The 21,482-nt window shown below is 37.8% G+C and overlaps 1 protein-coding gene across 5 annotated transcripts in view; it reads left to right on the top strand.

Annotated features, from left to right (window-relative positions):
• Positions 1 to 21,482, top strand: part of epha3 (eph receptor A3) — a 119,292-nt gene that overhangs the window by 50,396 nt on the left and 47,414 nt on the right. For all 5 annotated transcript variants that reach the window (XR_013287172.1, XM_077535925.1, XM_077535926.1 and 2 more), the window contains 3 exons: positions 6,048 to 6,203; positions 9,721 to 10,080; positions 20,984 to 21,108. Coding sequence is in view for 4 of the 5 variants with exons in the window: in XM_077535925.1 (XP_077392051.1) it covers positions 6,048 to 6,203; positions 9,721 to 10,080; positions 20,984 to 21,108 (641 nt within the window). In the remaining variant the exon portion in view is untranslated. The remainder of the gene's footprint in view (positions 1 to 6,047; positions 6,204 to 9,720; positions 10,081 to 20,983; positions 21,109 to 21,482) is intronic.

The following is a 21,482-nucleotide window of genomic DNA, read 5'->3' as shown; positions in this document are numbered from 1 at the left end:
GTTGACTTGCTCCTGTGGGCTGGTTGTCCTGGATTTCCTCACTGACCCGGTTAATCTCTGGAGTGTGGACTGCGTATGAAACGGTTATTGCGTCCTTGATGGATACAGCGGGGAGTTGATCCATGCCTCGCTGTGTGAGGTTTATAGGACTTGCTGCCTTGTTTTGGCCCAATTTATTGCCCTTCAAACAACAGTACCTTTGAAAGAGCACAATTTAGAAGATTTTATACGTGAGCATTAGAATGATGTTCGTGGAAATAATACGTGATCGTCGATCCAAACCGTTAATGGATGATAGATCGCCTTAAATGGTCGATTATTATTAATTACATACGCTAACCATTCACGCATAACAACGGTATCATGTACTAGTTACATTTTAAAAAGTGACACGGTAAAGTAAATATGATATAGTATAAAATCGGTAGCTGTAGCTTTAAAAGTGAAAATTTTACACACAATCTGGCTGATCACTATCACGGTTGATTGGTATCAGCCAAAACCATGATCGGAACACGCCTAATGAACAATACATGTTTTTGGAATGAAAATGTGAACTTCATTAACTCATTAGCTCCCAAAAACGTATAAATATGTCATATTTTAAATGTTTTAAGTGTCCCAAAGACGTACTTATACGTTTTTTTTTTTTTTTTGTTTTTTTTATGCCAGAGCATAGAGAAGCCTTTGATGCAGTGTCTCTACTGCAGAAAATGGTTGAGTGGCAGCAGAGTATAAGAGATCAACCAGGCCATGTTAAAATGAGCTGATTTCCCCACAGTTCTAAGCAGAATTGTGAAAAACCATGAAACTTAGCTATGTGCTATTGCTAATTGCTGCACAGCGGAAACAGATAGGAATATACTTTTTTTTTCCCTGATAAAAGAAGAGACTCTAATCTCTCTTTTGGTATGTTCCATATTTTTATAGCAATAGAACATAATATGTCACGGGCCTTGAAAAATCAGTCAAAATCCAGGAAAACACTTAAGTGAAAATGGTTGGGAGTGAATGAGTTAAGAATGTTTCAATTCGAGATTTGAAGCCAGAATTTTTGACTGTGCAACATTTTCATCTTTTCAAAAAATATATCCAAAATGTCGTACTTCGGTTCGATCCCCACTCAGTGATGGTGTAAATGTGAATGGCTCTGTGTCTCTATATGTAACTGGGTGTAAATCCAGGGTGTAGTCTGCCTTTCACTCCATATCAGCTGACCCCGAATAAGAAAAGTGGCAGAAAAAAGGGATGGAAGGAGAATATTTTAAATGTCTCTGTTTCATGGTGAAACAACATCACATAAAAAAAGCCTTTAATTTGTCTATTGTGTTGATTTGAGTCATTTCCATTTCAAAGATGCATTAGTCAAATTAACATGATTATAAATGAAGATATAAACAACAAAGGGTCATTTCACAATGACCTCCGGTTATAATTATCACAGACCAATGAACAGTATGTGGTCAATATTTGCTTTTATTAACATAATTTACTATGTATACTTTGGTTGGGTTTAATAACATCTATCAACAGTGTGTGCTTCATCAACTGAAAATAGGTTGCAAATTGGAGCAGGGTAAATTAGTGTGATGAGTACACTCAACAGTGTGATACAGCTACAATCAATTAAATGGTAAAATTATACTCCAATGTGACAAAATTCCTAACATTGAATTAGCTAATCCACGACGTTGGACCAAAGTCAGACTACATCCTGTGGATCACAGGGCATATAGAAAATAGACACATTAAACAGGCTCACATTTAATGTTATTACGTGATCTGAGTAAAAATTCAACCAGCTACCATGATTGATTATTTTTATTCAGTAACATGAATTGTTTGTTGTGAAACACCATGTTTTCATTAAGATAGACGTTTGTAGTTTACATCAAATATTTATTGATTTATTGGTCATGATAAAAGTGAAATAAACATGACATGATGACAGGATAAGGTGGTGGATGAAGGGAGGTAAAGGATTAGTAACTCGAGGAAGTTGTGCCTTTTTTTTCTTTCTGTAGACTGAATGATAAATGAGCCGATGTTGGTATACAAATAGGAAATCAATGGTTGAGTTGTCACATTGCGCCGCTGCTGTTTGTCTCTAGACTGGACTCTGATGTTTGAGTCAAGATTATCAAGAGAGCAATGATGAATTGGAATGCGGTTTCTATTTAGGCCATTGGGTCAAGGGTAAAGACAATTTCCTTTTTCCCTACCGTGACAGCAATCAATGTAAAAGTAAAACTGGAGGTTGGTGGTGAACAGAACATACAGTAATCCCTGCATTCTTCAACAAGGGCCTACCAAATAATCAGGCAAAGCTTACTTCTGTAAGCATCACAAATATGAGAGCACAATCATAATGCAATAAAAAAAATAAAAAAAATAAAACTAGGGGAGTGGAAAGGGCGTGGAAAACCAAATAAATAGAGAGGGTGAGGAGAGGACTCTTCAGAGAATGCAGGAGTGAATTGTATCAGTCAGTTCCTGTCGTCTCTCCTCGCGAGCCCTGAACTGAGTGTCTTCTCTCCTTTTTGTGTCATGTTTAATAGATGTCAAACAGTTAACACAAAGCTTTGATTTAAACATTCCTAATTAAATAGGATTGAAACACTTAACACACTATGATCATTTTTATTCAGGACAGTTTTCAACACTTCTTGTCAATAGCGGACTTCAACGGACCACCACCCAAAGGCCTTGTTAATTATTGATGATGGTGACCCGTGACCTCGGCTATTGATTGGGCAAATTGCAGCCTTTGTTATTCATACAACCGACATATCACATGGCAGCTGCCGTTGTACGTGTGTGCTTGTGAGTCTGTGACGCTCTTCACAAGTGAATGACGGGATTGTGTTTCAGGCGACATTTTGTCGAGAGCGGTGCGGCACTGTGATATACCCTTGTGAGTTTGGTTTCACGGTGAAAACATGCTGATATTGATTTGATGATTCGTCTGTTGATGTATGGAGTGTTTTATACGTATAGCAGACGTTCAAGACTTTTACAAGAAATGTAAGACAATCAAGCTGTGTCTACTACTTGTATGACGAGTTGGTCAAGACTTCATGACTAGCCATGCACTCATCAACCTTTTGGCTTTGTGGTCATTCTGGTGGTCGGCATAATAGTGGAGTAATTATCCCCCCCCACCTTTCAGAGTTGGTACATCCCATTTCGAATGGCTTCCGTCATCTGAAGAGGTGCCGGGTTTCGGTCTCACTGCACATATGCTATCACACTCTCTGCGCACGCCCCTGCACTCACTGCTGGTGAATGTCGGCGGAACTCATGTTGGTTCTAGCCTCAATGAGGAGTTAGCTCCTTTGAGCGGAATCTGATTTTGCCATCGCCCTCGTTTCAGAAGCCACCCCCTTTTCTTTCCCGGCAGACCCACTAAAAAACAGGACTTTTATTATCCAATTCCAGATGTTAAGGGAAATATTTCTACAGTTGTGGTTAAGAAAACACAACAAATCACCACTGTCATATGAAAGCTTCATGGGTGTAATGTGGGGATATTAATTCTTATACTAGAAAATGTTATGAGAGCCTCACAGTGTTATATAGTTCTCATGGTAATCGCTTAAGTGTACTTTTGTAATAAAGAGTTGGCTGACAGTCTTGATGTTTATTTATTTATTTATTTATTTATTTTTTAAATGAATCTCCATTACGTACAATAACAGTACCATAACAATGTTCCAATATTATATATGGACACCTTCTTAAAATAACTTCTTTTTTTTTTCAGATTTTTTTTTTTTGTTTTGTTTTTTTTTATTAAGAGGTTGACGCTATACCACTCTTGCTATATAAGCTGCTATGTATTAACCGTAATTTGTCCGCATTCATTCTTTGCTGAATAGGCCTATATAAAGCCGTCCGTGAAAAATTACCCAGTTTCACTGAATTATTACAAATACATTTCTCTACCCATTCCAGCGACATATAACGAAAAGCAGAATTATTAAATGCTCTTCTGGTACAATAAATTTGTGTCAGCATGTTGCCATTTTCACAACAGAATACTTTATGGCTTCCTGCGACTATAACATATTTGTGTTTAATAAACATGCCCTGATTTCACACTGGTAATTTGTTTGGAAATGGAGATGAGAATATCGTTATTGCAGTAGTTTTGTTTGGTGGATCTAAATTAGGTGTCACGGCTCAATACTTGTACGGTGTTTTTGATGGCTTGTGCTTGGGGATACAGTACGTACGGTACCGTGTTTTTCTAATCCCCACTGATCGTGTTATACTACACATTGGTACGTCCAGTAATGGCAGATGATCCAATTGGACTCGAGCCAAGTGTTCAGCTGCCCAATGAATTTAATAAAAAGAAATAAATCTTCCCTTGGTATGGAGAGGTCAAGTGTATGGAGCGTAGGTGCTCCGTCAAAGGTCAATTTATTGATAACAAGATCAGAGAACGGGTCATTTTGGATGAGATGAATTCATTTTTACCTGTTGTCTACATTTCTGGTTTGTATTCCTTGCGGGTTTCTGCTGAGCCAGCGATTATCCTGTTGCTTCTCTTGTGTGAATGGTCGGGGGTTCTGCCTGTCACGTCTAATTTCCTGCCATATCATCCTGGAGGGGACAGGGAGGGTCTGTTTTCTGGGTGTGTCAGCAAGAATTGTGGTTGTCATTCTAGTAGTAGGATCATATTTGGACATTTAAACCTGCATTCAACACACGGCCCTACACACACATGCGCACACGCAGACCTGATTGGATGTAGCGGAGTATTTACAGCAGCACTGGGACCTTCGTGTGCCAATGTCAGTGATGGATAAGGTAGTAGTGGTATGGGCAGTGTCATTGGCTTTTGCAGGGGTGTGTTCTGCTGAGCCGACATATTCTCTTACCTGCCCTGCAGTTGCTCTTACTGTTGTATTTCTGACAGGGGGGGGTTGTACATGTGCAATGGTGTCAGTTTCAATTTCTCTTTTAATTTGATTTTATATTGTTTGTGGGTCTTACTTTTTTTTTTTTTTTACATTTATTATCATATCACATTGGCAGCACCCGAAAGTGCAGCATGAATGCACTTTTAAACGTTATTTATATGAACACAGATATAGCTTCACAGTTTTTAAAAAAATCTATCAAAATAAGTGGCTTCCTATCATAGGTTGTGTGTTAAAATTTGTGCCTCATTAACACACGTAATATTTTAATAGTTTACAAGTAGATTTTTTTTAATGGCTCAGTAACAAATTTTCATCAAAGCAGCTCCGATGGAGGCGTGAAACGGCCCAAGATCTAAAAAAAAAAAAAAAAATGCACTTTACATTTTTTTTATATAGCACTACATACAGGAAATAAGTAAAGTAATAATTTTTACTAAATTTTATTTTGTCAAATTATATTACAACAGAGCTTTTTTTTTTTTTTAAATCGATTTAGTTTTTCTTTGTTTGCAGCCAAACTCAATGTAAATTTAAGAAATAAAACTGTTCATGCTCGAAAAAAAGAATATTTTCATTGTTTAATAAAACCTTAGTTCACTGCCCTCGCATTAACTTAGAAAGTTAGAGTTAGAAAGTTACTCCTCCAATGAAGTAATTGATTTGCAAAACAACTCTTTAACGGAAAAAAAAAACAAAAAAAAAAACAGGCCTTGCAAATAATGTTTATTAATCACACCATCACAAGAACAAAAAAAATAGGAAACAGTAAGAACTTGAAAAATGAGTTGCATTATCACATACAGCATTTGTGATGAACTTTACAAAACACATATATATATATTTAGGTATTATTTTTGAACCATGAAATTTGCAATTGATCGAGATCATTCAGTGAATTATTTCTTTCGAGTTAATGGTTAATTGCTACATTAATGGATGTTTTACATTGTGCTTTAATGGGCACGCTCCCATGTGCACGTGTGTGTGCTTGTATGTGTTTTAAAGACCACCCAGACTTCATTTCTTACACTTCAGGCGTGCTATCTCTTAAGTTTGCTGCTGATCTGCTCCTTCTGCATGACACTAATGTATCTCTGTCCTTTATCTTGTCCCCAGTGTGCCGGTCTGGCTTTTACAAGTCCACACTCGGAAACGTGGAGTGCGCCAAGTGTCCGCCTCACAGTTACGCTCACCATGAAGGCTCCTTGCATTGCGGATGTGAGAAAAACTTCTTCCGTGCTGAGGGGGACCCGTCCTCCATGGCCTGCACACGTAAGTGAGCATGTTGGCACGTCATTGTGATGGGATGAAGGTTATGATCATCGTATCAACTGGTGCCTCCCGATGTCTCACAGGAGGAAAAAAAACTATGATAGGGGTGGGTGGATTTTTCAGTTAGTAATAAAACATAAAATAAAACATCTTCACCCCGATTTGAGGAGTTAATAATCCCTTATCGATGCTCTAACTGCTTCCAGATGTTTCTCACTGAGTTATAACGCGTAATCATTCAACATCAAAGGGAGAATGAAGGTAATTGTGATGTAATATGTCAAAACAGAATGTTTAAGAATATCAGTTAAGCCCGTTTATACAATGTTATCTTATTTAATTTGTCAAAGATGTTCGTGTCTGAACACATTGAACTGTCGAGATTGGCTTGGCAGGTTCTGACCCTGAATATGGGTTCACAAAAATTCAAAAATTGGGTCCAAAATTACTTAAGATTAGGGGGAATTTTGTTTTTGTTTACTCTGTCTGTGTTTGAATTCTCGATTGAGAGCATCATTGGAAAATATCATGAAAAAGAAAATCCATGTTGATTGATTAAAAGCTGTTGACAGGAAACCACATCAAATAAACCTCTCTGGCAGCGGTAATTAATTCACGGCTCATTCAAGTTACAAATATTTATTGGTCTGATTCACTCTTTCTCCTGCCGACATGATTCTGTTTGTCCTCCTCTGATGCAAATTGATTACAGATTCATCTTACAAGCTTTCCAAAAGCCATTCCCCCATGAAACTATAAATCAGCTCATTCGCTGATGTCTGATTACGTATTAATTTATTAGCAATGGACTAAGAGAGAAAAGTAATTCATCATGTTTCACCAATTGCAGGAGAACAGCAGAACACTCGAATGGACGCCTCACTAATGGACAGAATTCTAATTAGAGGAACCGTCATCACGGGCTGTTATGACCGAAACACCATCTGGTCAGCTGGCCAGCTTTTCTCTCTTTTGGGGCAGACAGAGGGGTACAAGGGCCGCAACTAAACAATATTAAGTATTTATAGACGTGTGGATCTTTAGAGTTGGCATTTAACTCTTTGACTGCCAAACGTTATCCAAAAAAAAAAAACAACGGTGCCACCCGATCTGGAGCATTTTCACTCATATTTCAAAGCAAACAGAATATAAATATGGATTCCATTCTTTCATGAGAAAAAAAAGTATGTTTCTTCCTTATTCCGTTCTTTAGCAATCACCATTTTTGTGAAAAGATACATTTTTTGCACAACAGTGACTTTGACACTAATATTTTTTGTTTAGTGACAAGGCAGCGCTGTACAAGATGTTGCACTGCCCATTGAGAGAAAAAAACAAACAAACCGTAATATAAACGTAAATTAACGTTTTTGGCGACATTCGTTAGGATTTTAGAATACGTCATTAAACGTTTTTGGCAGTCAAAGAGTTAAAAACATGTCAACACCAAAAACAGCAAATTCAAGATTTGTCATGGTTCAGGATTAAACATGGTGGAGGTAGGAACCGAGCATTACAATTTACTACAAAAAAAATAGAATGCTTGCAAGGGTATTGGGGAAAAATCTAAATACAAAATCAACTAAGTCCTAAAAAAAAAAAATCTCAAAGAAACACCAGGAATCATAAGACTCACCAATATAAACATCAATCACAAGGGTGCATTTTTTTTGTATTTAAATACGTTGCCTTGAAAATAAACCACTATAGTAATATAAAGTAATAAATACTAATTTGAACAAATAATAAATATAACTGTTATATATAACTCTTAAAACAGGTACCACAAAAAACTGGAACTCCATTGAATCCCCTTCATACAGCCCATTTAAATCAGGAACAAAACACTTAAGAATAGTATTTATAGTACATCTCTTAAATTATCTTTTTTTATTTTTTTTAATTAGTTGGATTTTTTTCTCTCCATTGAACACAATTTTCTTCATTCATTTGTTCATTTTTGGAACTGCTTTTTTTTAAACAAAATATAGAATGTTTGGTAGACAAAAAGCGTGCATCATGTTTAAATAAATAAATAAATATCCATCCATCCATCCATTTTCATGACCGGGGTCACAAGGGTCACGGGGGGTGCTGGAGCCTATCTCAGCTGGCTTTGGGCAGTAGGCGGCAGTGGCGGTGTACACCCTGAACTGGTCGCCAGCCAATCGCAGAATAAATAAATAAATAAATAAATAAATAAATAAATAAATGTCTTTGCCAGTTCTAATTATCAAATTATTCTTAGTATGTCAGAGTGTCCCATCACCAGTGAGCTATTTTTGGAACAGACACATTGGCTACTCATGTCGTCCTGTTTGTTCCACACCCCACACCCCTCCCTTTTTTAATATACATTTTTTTAATATGGAGGCAATTGCCGTGCCTTCAAAGAAGCAGCTGGTTTAAGCAACTTTGCAAATCCTGCTTAGATGTCCCCACAAAAAAGAAAAAAAAACAACAACTAATAATTATAATATTTTTTGAAAAATGAGAGCCAGTAATAGCGGTTATTGGTGTATGCCTAAAAGACACTTAAGATGACAATAAATTATTAAATGTTTTCACGCTATGTGCTCACATATCCCTGGTTGGGAAACGCTGCTGTACCCACACTGTTGTTCTTCGTCATCATGAACGTGAATGGAATAATTAACGTGGAATGCTGGAATACAAAATGTGATACTTGCAAAATATCAGTTAGAATAATCATTTGATACAAAACACTGCTACACCAAATCCATGCTTGACTTTTACACCAGGAATAAAGATTACAGATTATATGACCTTTTCTGTTGTTGCCAACACAAACTGTAAAACTCCAGGCCTTGTAAAAGTAGAATTCAGAACTGCTGAGCTGATGTATTGGCTTACATCGCACTCATAAAATGTCGGTGAGTGGATTTGCCATTTGCCATTAACTCATTCAATCCCAGCCATCACGTCCGACTGTTTTACTGGATTTTGACTGATTTTTCAAAGCCCACAGAATATTGTGTTCTCATGCTATAAAAATATGGAACCTACTAATGGAAAAAATATATATTTTTGTATCTGTTTCCGTTTTGCAACAGTTAGTAAGTTTTGTCAATATTCACATTCCTGGCAAAAACAGAGAAAAGAGCTTTGTTGGAAAATGGTGCTGGCTGATCTCTTATACACCGCTGCCACCTGCTGTTTTTTTGTTTGTTTTTTTAAATAATTACCATTGCTTTAAGCCTCTTCATGTCAGAAGCTGCATCCAAGCCTTCTATATGCTCTAGCAGAAATAAAAAAAAAAAAAAAAAAAGTGTAAACACGTTTTGGGGAGGCAAGGACAAAGTATTTAAAAAACGTTTTTACACGTTTTTGGGATTTAATGAGTTGACTGCCATTTTCTTTTCTCTGCTCTCCTTTTTTTCCCATCATGTCCTGACTTCACGTTCCTTCTACTTGTGCTTCCCTTTCTCATCCTGTGTATCCGACGACCTCCCGGTCTTCTCACCTCCACACTCTCGCCCTCTTCTCTCACCGCCAGGCCCTCCCTCAGCTCCTCGTAACGTTATCTCCTCCATCAACGAGACCTCCGTTATCCTCGACTGGAGCTGGCCGGAGGACACGGGCGGCCGCAGGGACCTCACCTTTACCGTCCTCTGCAAACGATGCCGGGCCGGAGCTGCGAACGGAAGCAACGGTGGCGGCCCGCGATGTGAGCCCTGCAGGAGCAACGTGCGCTTTCTTCCGAGAGCCGCAGGCCTCCAAAACACCACCGTGACAGTAGGAGACCTCCTGGCTCACACCAACTACACGTTTGAGATCGAGGCGCAGAACGGAGTCTCGTCGCTGGCGCCCAAGATGAGGCAGTACGCCGCTGTCACCATCACCACCAATCAAGCCGGTGAGATGTTGCAACAGATGGTAGATAATAACAGTCAAATATTCCGTTTCCACAGCAGCAACGTGTGCTGGGGTGCATTTCACAGGCATGCCAAACGTGTTTCTTGACCCCTCTTAAAACATATTAGAAAGCATTTGTGTTTGTCCTGGTTGGTTTGGTTTTTCAAAACATAATACAACATAGGACGTCTTACTCTAACTTTCAATTGTTCATGTACCGACATTCGTATACGCACTTGACAGTTGTCAAATTGTTCCTCGAATATAGGGATGTTTGATACCACTTTTTTTCAGACGGATACGAGTACATAAAATTTCTAAAAAATAAAAACTAAAAAAAATATCACTACGAGTACTCAATTCTTGAGTAGTCACTGATACCAAATACCAGTAATCATAGTACATAAAATTCCTAAAAAAAAAAAAAAAAAAAAAAAAAAAGAGAGATAATTTTAAGGAAGGATTTATATACACCAATATCGCATTTTTCATTCAAATTGCATGAAATTAATTGCATTTTTCTATTCTTCCAATTAGGGATGTTTGATACCACTTTTTTTCAGACGGATATCACTACGAGTACTCAATTCTTGAGTAGTCACTGATACCAAATACCAACTCAACTCAACTCAACTCAACTCAACTCAACTCAACTTTATTTATAAAGTGCTTTAAGAACAGGCGTTGCTGTATGCAAAGTGCTGTACATCAACATCAGTTTTACAGTAAACAAGAATAAAGCATCGAAGCAACATTTTGAAGTGCAAATACAGTTTTTTTGTTTTTTTGTTTTTTTACAATAAATACATTTTACATCAGTGAATAATTAATAAGAAGTAGTGAATAAGTACCAATACTGTGAAATAAGGCCGTTTATCGGCCCGTCCAATGACACAAAATCACCCATGCTAACAAAGTCCGAATAAGAATGGAAAAATATGAAATACCTTTCAACCAAAATAAAAGCACAGCAGGAAACTTTTGGTCTCAACTAACCAATCCACTATAAACACTAGAATCACAATCCTAAAGAATATCAATGAAATAAATAACAAAAGTAATCCTTTCTCAAAAAATAAACATAACCAGACATTAAATCAATTATGAAGCCAACATTGATCCAAGTATTCACAGATTTACTCAATCTGGCAATTATTCTTGAAGGCTTGCCTAGAATGAAAGGTTGGGTCGAGAGGAGTTGCGTTTCGCCAAAACAATTGTGCTTCAACTAACTCATTGGGAGTATCAACATTTTGCTCAGTACTAAAGACAATCACATGTCTGTATTTCAACTCCATCCAGCCAAAAATCCTCCATTAGGGATGTAACTGCGTATCCCCTTAATGCAACTAAAACACCCACGTGTAGCATCAGCGTCGTCGTTGCAGGTGTGTGTGGTCTGTCTTTCTGGATGTCACGTAAAAGCTGCGGGTCATCTGAGGACATGTGTTAAATGATTTTGGGAGGAAATGGCCGCAAGCCTCCCATTGATGCACACAACAACTCCCGAATAGAAACAATAGCTGTCCAGTGGATACAATGCAACCATTAAGAGTCGTTCGCCATAGAGTGAAGGCATCGCTCTATCTTGGTAACAATGCATTCAAGTTATTTTGGGTAAAATCGTGTTCTCAAAGAATGAATAGCAATAACAGACCTGCTGTGTTTGGTGGGGCATGTGGACCGCACATTGTTTTAATATTTGTATTCGTGGCTGCAACTGCTGGGGAGATGATTTTGTTTAGACATTACAGGCCTAGTTTAATTTCTTTTGCAAGATATTATTTGTTTTGTTTTGTTATTGCAGACGTGGAATGATGTCCGTATCTTTTTTTTTATTTATTTTATTTTTTTTTTATTGTTGGTATTGTTATTTTTTATTGATTTAATACTGAGTCCAAACATCCCAAGGGGCTCCAGGATGTCCTGTCTAAACAAATACTGCATTGTATATTTACAGCTGTGTGGCACGCCACAAAAGTATATGCAGTACCTTTCTCTCGTCCCCCAGCAGTTGTCTCCTACTTTGTGATGACACACTAGGATAGATATCTGGGTCACGAGCAGCAGGACAGAGGCGGGAGACGGCAAGGAGTCACGAGACACAAAGGGGCCTTAACAAACTGCACGCTATCTGAATAGCGTGAGGAACGAACACTGTCTCGACTCAACCCTTCTGGATACGGCATGACCTGGATGACATTTGAAGTGATGACTTGTGGCAGAGGCACAAAGAAAAATGCTTAAACATATCAACATCATTACTCCTACACAAGATAGTATTTCTCTTCCCTTTTTTTTTTTATTTAAAGCTTTAGCCGTTCGTGTTGAAATATACTTACACGAATCATAAGTGCTTGATATTAGGGGTGTTAAAAAAAAATCGATTCGGCGATATATCGCGATACTACATCGCGCGATTCTCGAATCGATTCAATAATCGGCAGAATCGATTTTTTATTTAAAAAAAAAAATTAATTTTTTTTTTTTTTTTTTTTTTTTTAGGATTCACACCTTGAGCATGGAAGAATGTTATATGAACGGCACATTAAGCCTTAATATTTTTATTTTAATGCTGTTCAAACATGAAACAGATTACAACCTCTATAAGACTGAAATTTCAGATAAATAAATAATACATTTTCATATAAATCTTACACTCTACAAGCTTACTGATTAGTATTTTCTAAATATGAATGAAAAAAAATCGCAACAATCGACTTATAAATTCATATCGGGATTAATCGGTATCGAATCGTGACCATTCGTATCGGGATTAATCGGTATCGAATCGAATCGTGACCTGTGAATCGTGATACGAATCGAATCGTCAGGTACTAGGCAATTCACACCCCTATTTAGAAGTCAATACCATGCCACAGCTTAATCATGTTCGATGACTGGAGCCTGACATCTCAGAAATGAAAATGCCATTCGTTTTACAGGCAACCTTAGAATAACAATGGGCTCCTAAAACTGCCATCCTTTTTAAAAGATATCTAACTAAAGATCTACAGCAGCTCTCAGAACAACAAGAAGGCAAACGGAAAAGGCGCTTCTGTATTACAGGTGTAAAGTGAACATAAGTCAAACAAAATCCTTGGTTGGTCAGGTGTCTTTAGATTTCTTTTTCTGATATCCACCAAGATTTTTTCTTTAACTTATTTGCTCCCAATAACGTATAAATACGTTTTTTTTATGTTCTAAGTGTCCCAAAGACGTATTTCTATGTTTTTGTTTTGTTTTGTTTTTTTATGCTAGAGCATACAGAAGGCTTTGATGCAGCCTCTCAACTGCAAACAACGGTTGCAGAAATGGTAGTTATTACACAAACGGACAGCAGGTGGCAGCAGAGCAAAGGAGATCAACCAGGGCCATGTCGAAAAAAAGCTCAATTACTTACAATTTTAAATAGATTTGTGAAAACTGATGAAACTTAGCTCTCTTCTTATGCTAATTGCTGCAAAACGGAAACAGATAGAAACATACTTTTTTTCCTGATGAAAGAAGAGACTTTAATCTTTCACATTTATAGCAATAGAACACAATATTCTGTGAGCTTTGCAAAATCAGTCAAAATCCAGTAAAACAGCCGGGAGCGAACGGGACTGCTTCTGTGAAAATGGCTGGCGGTGAATGAGTTAATTGTAGCGATTAGCTATTGTGCAGAAGTGGGCATTTCGTAAAATGTTGACCTTCCAGTTTAGGGTCCTTTGGGGCGCCATTTTAAGTCAGGCAGGTTATTGAACAGCTAAAGGGTCCTAAAAAGAAGGGGTGTAGTCCATTGGCCGTGCGCGGCGGTCGGCAGTTGTTACTGTTAGTAAGGGAAATAATAGTAACATAAACAATATCAAGTGGATTGAGAGCTTAAAACTGCTTTGTTCCTTCTGCAGTGTCCGGCCACTCTCAATGACGGAATTCCCATTTTAATGACAAAAACATTGACGGGCCCATTCGCTGAGGAATGAGGGATTGACGATTAGAATGCAGTTCAGTTGAAATATTGACGGATTGACAATGACGGATGGGTGTCCCGACTGTTGACGACTGACGAATGACGGATGCTCAAAATGTATTGCTCACCTCTGCTATTGTGCCATTCTAGTAGTGTCAAAATATGTATTCGCCTATGCACTCTATATAGACAAAAGTATTGGGAAAATTGTCCTTTCCACATACAGAAAATAGAGGTAGAATGAGATATAGAGTTGGGTTTCTTTTGGATGATACTGTAAAATAGCTTCAATGCTCAACCCAAGACTTCAAGTGTACCCATGGGAATGTTTGTCCATTTATCTACGGCAACACTTGTGTGGTCAGAGGTCACTGGTGTTGAAAAGGAGAGCCTGGATCACAATCTCTGTTCTAGTTCACCCATAAAAAGTGTTTGCAGGGGTTGAGGTTAGGGCTCTTGAGTCCTTCCACACCAAAGTCAGTCGGATGATCGTAGACAAGAGGTTGGGAACACCCTTGAGTGATCACCAGCCAATCAGAGGGCACAAATGAACGATTTCAGGTCTTAATTTTAAGCTAGCAAGTTTATGAATAATCAACATTTAATTGACGACTCTCAATAACACATCATTGAGGAGTCAACCCACATCAGGCAAACACATGGGATGATTACAGTCTGTTCTATCGTGTGGCGGTAGTCAAATCGTGTGAACTCATAAAGTTTGCTATACTGTAATTACACTGCATGGTCCCAGCTGCATTATATTATAGTTGATAAGAACCAGATCTATTTAAAATGACATGACATGGATTAGCGGCACATACAGATGTTCTGCTTTTGTTTGTTTGCTCATGTATGTATGACAGGGGTGTCCAAACTTTTTCATTTGAAGGCCACATACAGGAAATCAGAAGGACGCAAAGGCCACATAATGTTATGAAGAGAAATTGTGTTTAGTCTTAAAAATTGTACAAATAATTTGTGTTTTTGCATATTGAGAAAAATGCGACAGTATATACACCAATTTATTTGTAATATGGCAGTAGGGTTATTATATAGTTTTGCAATTTTTCATTTTAGTTTTTATTTTGATTTGAGTTTTTTTTTAAATGTAGTTAGTTTTAATTAGTTTTAGTTCTTTAATAAATGCTTAGTTGTAGGTTAGTTAGTTTTAGTGTTAGTTTTTTTTTTCAGTTTATATCAAAATAAATCTACTAAAAATCACATTTAAATTGCATTAAATTACCAAAGACTAAAACATAGGACATCTTTTGCTATAATTATAGTTAGTTTTCTTTTTTTAAAAAGCATCTTTGTTTTTATTTTATTTTGTGAACGAAATTGTTTTTTGAATTTTTATTTTTTCGTGAGTTTTAGTTAACTAAAATAACCTTTAATAGCACCTGTGTTTTTCGACACCCTCCCTTCTTTCTTTGAACATCTCCAAACATTTTTTATTTTTTTTTATTTTATTTGAACTGAGTCAAATGCCATTTTTTAGCATATGTCGCGGGCCACTAAAAAATGGACGGCGGGCCGCAAGTGGCCCCCGGGCCGTAGTTTGGACACCACTGATGTATGACTTTCCAACAACACATTTTTTTTATTGACTATGTGATTGAGCAAGGCTTTATTATTATGGTAAATATAATCTGCCTGGATAGTCCAGGATTTTTTTTCTGAATATATATTTGACTTGAAGTGTGCTTATCAATGCTAAGGGCTATGTGTGCACTGAATACGAACAACTACCTCTGAGTGATCGTCAGAAGAGATGGAGTTTTATACATTGTTGATCATCACACAAAGATGCAGGCAGAGACACACGCTTTGAAGCTGAAAGACTACACGCTCCACCTGACAACACCCCCACATACTGTATGTGCACGTCTCAGTCTAAAGAATATCTCCGCCTGCAGCTGTACACCCTCCGTCGGCCCTGGGAGTTTACAAGGATTAAGTGTGTCGGTGCGCCAGCCCTACCTGATCTACTCACACATAGAGATGCCAAAGCAGTTAAAAGATGGATTAAGTGTTTCCCTGGGTAGAAGCGGTGTGTCCGGGCAGTGTTGTCAGATAGATTTCCTCCTCTCATCTCTTCGCCTTTCCAACTCATGGTCATCGTGATGTCGACTAAGTCTGTGATCTACATTTAAAGCAGTTTACTCCAGTTGAAACCCTTTGAACTGCTCCTGAGTCTGATGGAGGGAGAAAATGCTGGCACATAGTGGCCATGAGCCATTTTCACCCTTTTAACCTGGACATAATATGTACAAGTAACTACCGTATTTTCCGCACTATAAAGCGCACCTTCAATGAATGACATATTTTAAAACTTTTTCCATATATAAGGTGCAACAGTAGAGGCTGGGGTTATGTTATGCATCCATTAGATGGTGCTGCGCTAAAGGGAATGTCAACAAAACAGTCAGACAGGTCAGCCAAACTTTATTAATAGATTACAAACCAGCTTTCTGACAACTCCATTCACTCCCAAAATGAATAAACAGCTGTTTTATTATTTTCTCTGAGGTAAAGTATTAGCCAGCGATCCAAGATGGCGGGATCTTCTGACGATCGTGCAGGGTCACCGATAGCGTATTGACAGCGAGACCTGTTGCGGCTCAATATTAATCCATATATAAGGCACACTGGATTATAAGGCGCATGGTCAGCTTTTGAAATAATTGAAGGCTTTTAGGTGCGCCTTATAGTGCGGAAAATACGGTACTTTCAATCACAATTTTGGTCGATTCAAGTGGTGTAGTCCGGGGTATACGTGGTACACCCACTTCTGACCCCCCACCCCCCCCCCCCCCCCCCCCCCCCGATGTGCTCCGTTTAGCAATATCTGTGATCCTTATCACCCATTTTTTCCTCAAGGATGGTGTAAATGACCATCCTCCCTCCTCTGCCTCTAATTGGCTGGTACTCCCAGTCTTCACTGATTAGATTGGTTAACTTTACACATGATGCCTGATGAGCCAATCAGAGGCACTCTGATCGGCATATCCACCGCCTATAGTGGATGAATGAGCATCTTGTGACCCCTGATGATAATAAAAAAAAAAAAAAAAAAAAAAAGTCCATTGTGAAAGTTGGCTGCTTGAAAAGGAGATCTTGGGGCAAAAAACGTTGGACACCTGTGTTCTAACGTTAGTTAGATCACAATAATATCGGGGATCTTCATAATTGTTTTAAGTAGGGATGGGCGAGTACCGATACCAGGTATCGGTATTGGGCCGATACCAGCCTTTTTTCAAGTACTCGAGTACTCGTGACGCAGACGAGTACAAACGACCGATGGCAGAGGGGGAAGACGTTAAGTGAGTCCTCCTTGCCTGTAAGTGGCGCTAGCTTGCAGCAGTTTTTCACCAAAACTTCAACGGTTTGGAAATATTTCAAAATTGTGAATCTTAAACTAAAAGAAAAACTTTTTGTGTTTTATTTTGAGCGTTAAGACTATTGAAGAGTGATTGTGCTGTTTTTTTTGGTCAAAATTAAAGGAAATATATTTGTTTAAAAATATCTTTTAGTGATTTTTTTATTTGTCAAAATGTACTACTGGTATCGGCAGTTGGTATCGGTATCGGTGAGTACTGAGGGTCTGAGTATCAGTATCGGTCTGAAAAAAAGCGGTATCGAACATCCCTAGTTTTAAGTCAATAATTATATATTACCTAGGGGTGTCGGGGGATTCAAATGTTTAATTCAAGCGTTCTCTTCAGTTCAGAGGCTGCATCAAAGCCTTCTGTATGCTCTAGCATAAAAAACTAAACTAAACAAAAAAACGTATAAATACGTCTTTGGGAGTAAATGAGTACATTTAGTTTGCAAGAATTTCATGCTATATGACGATTCAATAAGGGAAATGTTTAGTCTTAGATACAGATTCAAATGATTACTTCCATTTAGTGCAAAAGTGTGAGCTAATCTGGATTTGTTTACTCTGAAGAAATATGCAAAAACTACAAATTAATTTCCATTGGGAGTGGTGACAAATGATGCGGAGTGAAAACCCACTACAGTTTGATGAAAAGCCTAATAAAGGTGTGGATACAATTACGTGTTTTCACCTTTCATTGCACAGTCCACTGGAATTGAGGCCAAGTAGGGCAGTGGCCAATCAGATCCAACAGATAGAGCAGTACATGTAGTGCTTGATTGGAACAGTACGGCCTGTCACATTGGGATTTTTCAATCAAAAAAAGTCAGATGGACAAGTTTTAGATTTGATAACTTTGGTAGATGTCTTAGGTTTGCTGAAGTGTGCAGTATGAGCAAATCAAATAGAACACTGTTTTCCATACAATGGTCAGATAATTATAGGAGTAATTATGGCATGCACTTTTTAATTATTATTTCAGTATTTTTTTACAAGGCTTTAATTTACTTTTAGTAATGACTTCAGCGAATTAAGTATATATGAGTTACACTGCGCTGCCTGGCTAATGGTCCTTACATATGACAAGTATTCCTATAAGTGCCACTTAAAACACTTATTAATGGCGCCAAAGGTCCGATTTTAAACCATTATTGGCCTGGCGTGTCACCTAAATCATAAAGTTACACTGTAGACAAAAACAAGAGACAACAAATTGAGCATTTTGCAGAAGACAATCCGAAAGAGAAAAGGGGGTAAAGAAAGCGGATCCAAACGAAGACACAAGGAAGTTGAAGTTGCCCTCAAGCTGCTCAAAAATCATTACCACCATAAACCACGGTGCCAATATAAAGCACAGCCTCACCCCACTATCATAACCAGGGGCAGAGGAGGCGTGGGCGGTATGGAAACAGATTCTCCCCCATCTGGTATGGTTATAGAAAAAAAATAACTTCCAGCAGAAATACACTCGGGTATATGCATGGGAAGACAAAAACACACGCCCATGCCCACAAAGGCACACTTTGTGGTTTTACAATACCAATCAACCAAAGCTCGAACATTTCAAAGACAAACATGTTTTTTCCTGTGGTCTAATAAAATTAAAAGTCAATGCCTCAGATGGAGAGCGAGCCCCGGAGCTGCCTGGCAATTACAGAACAGTAAAAAAAAAAGAAAAAAAAAAGAGGAAATGAGTATGTTAGTGTAGAAAGACTGAAAATGACATGTGGGGGAGCGCAGATTACTAGAGTGGGACCATGTGAACCTCCTGAGTTGAATCATTGTCAAGGAAAAGTGTAACAAGAACTAAACTAGAGATTGTCGTCAACGTCAGAGATCTCTGACCTCACACATGTGAATTCCCACAGACACGCTCCAAAGTCTTGTTGAGTCTACCTTGACAAGCAGAAGCTACTCCACATAATTTTCCATCAATTTCTGTTGATGTCATGTCCAGGTGTCCCAGCACATTTTTCCATGTTGCGCAGCCAGCCACGAGTATTTCTTCAGAGAGACCTTCAGCATCAACTATATTTTCTCATGCTTTAGTGCAGCGGTGTCCAAACTACGGCCCGGGGGCCACTTGCGGCCCGCCGTCCATTTTTTTAGTGGCCCGCGACATATGCTAAAAATGGCATTTGACTCAGTTCAAATCAAATAAAAACAAAAATGTTTGGAGATGGTCAAAGTAAGAAGGGAAGGTGTCGAAAAACACAGGAGCTATTAAAGTTTATTTTACCTAACTAAAACTAATGAAAAAACAAAAATTCAAAACAACAATTTCATAAATGAAATCAAATAAAAACGAAGATGCTTTTTAAAAAAAGAAAACTAACTGAAACTACCTTTTATGTGTACAAAACTAAAATATAACTAAATATAATTATAGCAAAAACGTCCTTCGTTTTAGTCTTTGGTAATTAATTTAATGCATGAGCCTTTGGGGATTATTTTAAATGTGATTTTTAGTAGATTTATTTTGATATAAAACGGAATAATGACATTAAAAAAAAGCAACAAAAAAAACTAAAACTAATACTGAAACTAACTAAACTAAAACTAAGCATTTATTTAAGAACTAAAACTAATAAAAAAAACTAACAGAACCACCCTGAAAACTAATTAAAACTAAATAAATTTAAAAAAACAAAACTCAAAACAAAATACAAACTAAAATGAAAATTTACTAAATATAATAACCCTACTGCCATATTACAAATAAATTGGTTTATGTACTGTAGCATTTTTCTAAATATGCAAAAGCACCAATAAATTATTTGTACAATTTTTAGGACTAAACACAATTTCTCTTCATAACATTATGTGGCCCTTGCGTCCTTCTGATTTCCTGTATGTGGCCCTCAAATGAAAAAGTTTGGACACCCCTGCTTTAGTGCAAAGAATATTTCTTCCAATATGCTCTTGTACATTGGCCTTTTCAAATACGAGATTCCATATTTGTATATAGACCGAAGAAACACTGAAGTGCGAGAGGAACCTCGGGAGGATGATTTCAAATGAGCCCTTCAGGAGTATGAATGAATGCTTGTCTGTTTTTGTCAGACATTTAAGTAAATAAGGAATATTAACCCTAGCAACAAAAATATTGAGGTCCACCGCCAGCATCTATTTCCATGCTTCAAAAGTTGTAATCCTTTAGTGTGCTCAGTCACACAGGAACTATGCTTTGGGGATTGGAGGAGACATCATGTATTTGTTTAGGTAGGGGGATATGTTAGTTATATAGACGAGTTAGACTGAATTATGGTATCTAAACACTCCTCTAGTGACTACGTCTCTGCCTTTGCATGAGAACTGTGTGTGTGTGTTGTTTGCATTTGCTACTTTGTGTAAATCATCCATATGCACTACAACCCCCCCCACAATCCAGGGCCGTATCCTTTAATGTGGCCCCACTGGGCAGAAAACTGAATTAACCGAACAGGAACCGTAGACAATTGCCAGGATGCAACACCGGCAACTGAACTTCCATTGAACCTCTATATAGAAAAACTCACCGTCTCACGTGCTCTTATTTTTTTCTGTCTCTGTTTTTCCTACCAGCTCCCTCTCCGGTAATAGTGATCAAAAAGGAGAAGACATCACGGAGTAGTGTTTCCCTGTCTTGGCTGGAGCCAGAGAGACCGAACGGCATTATCCTTGATTACGAGATCAAATACTATGAAAAGGTTGGTACTTATTGGATCACATCATATTTTTCCTCATTAGCATTGTGTGCTATCCATATTTTATGTAAAAAAAAAAAAAAAAAGAAGTATCACATCAACAACACCCGAAGGTAAAACATAATTGGTTCCTGGATGTTAGCTGACTTCTAATTTGTTCAAAACTTCAAAACTCCTTTTTCCGGTGATGGTTCATTTTCTGGAACAAGATTTCAAAAAGCCAATGCATGCCCAAAGTTAATGCTTTGTCGCTGGCTCTGTTTTTTGCTGTGTCTAGTGTGATGTCATACATGATGAGGATATAATCTCCAGCATTTCATGTGACTTTTGTTCAGAAACTGCAACGTTCAGATTTTGAAAAATGACTGTATTCAGAT

Source organism: Festucalex cinctus, chromosome 11 (assembly GCF_051991245.1).
Source record: "Festucalex cinctus isolate MCC-2025b chromosome 11, RoL_Fcin_1.0, whole genome shotgun sequence".
NCBI lineage: Eukaryota > Metazoa > Chordata > Actinopteri > Syngnathiformes > Syngnathidae > Festucalex > Festucalex cinctus.
This window is presented reverse-complemented; position numbering and strand designations above follow the sequence as displayed.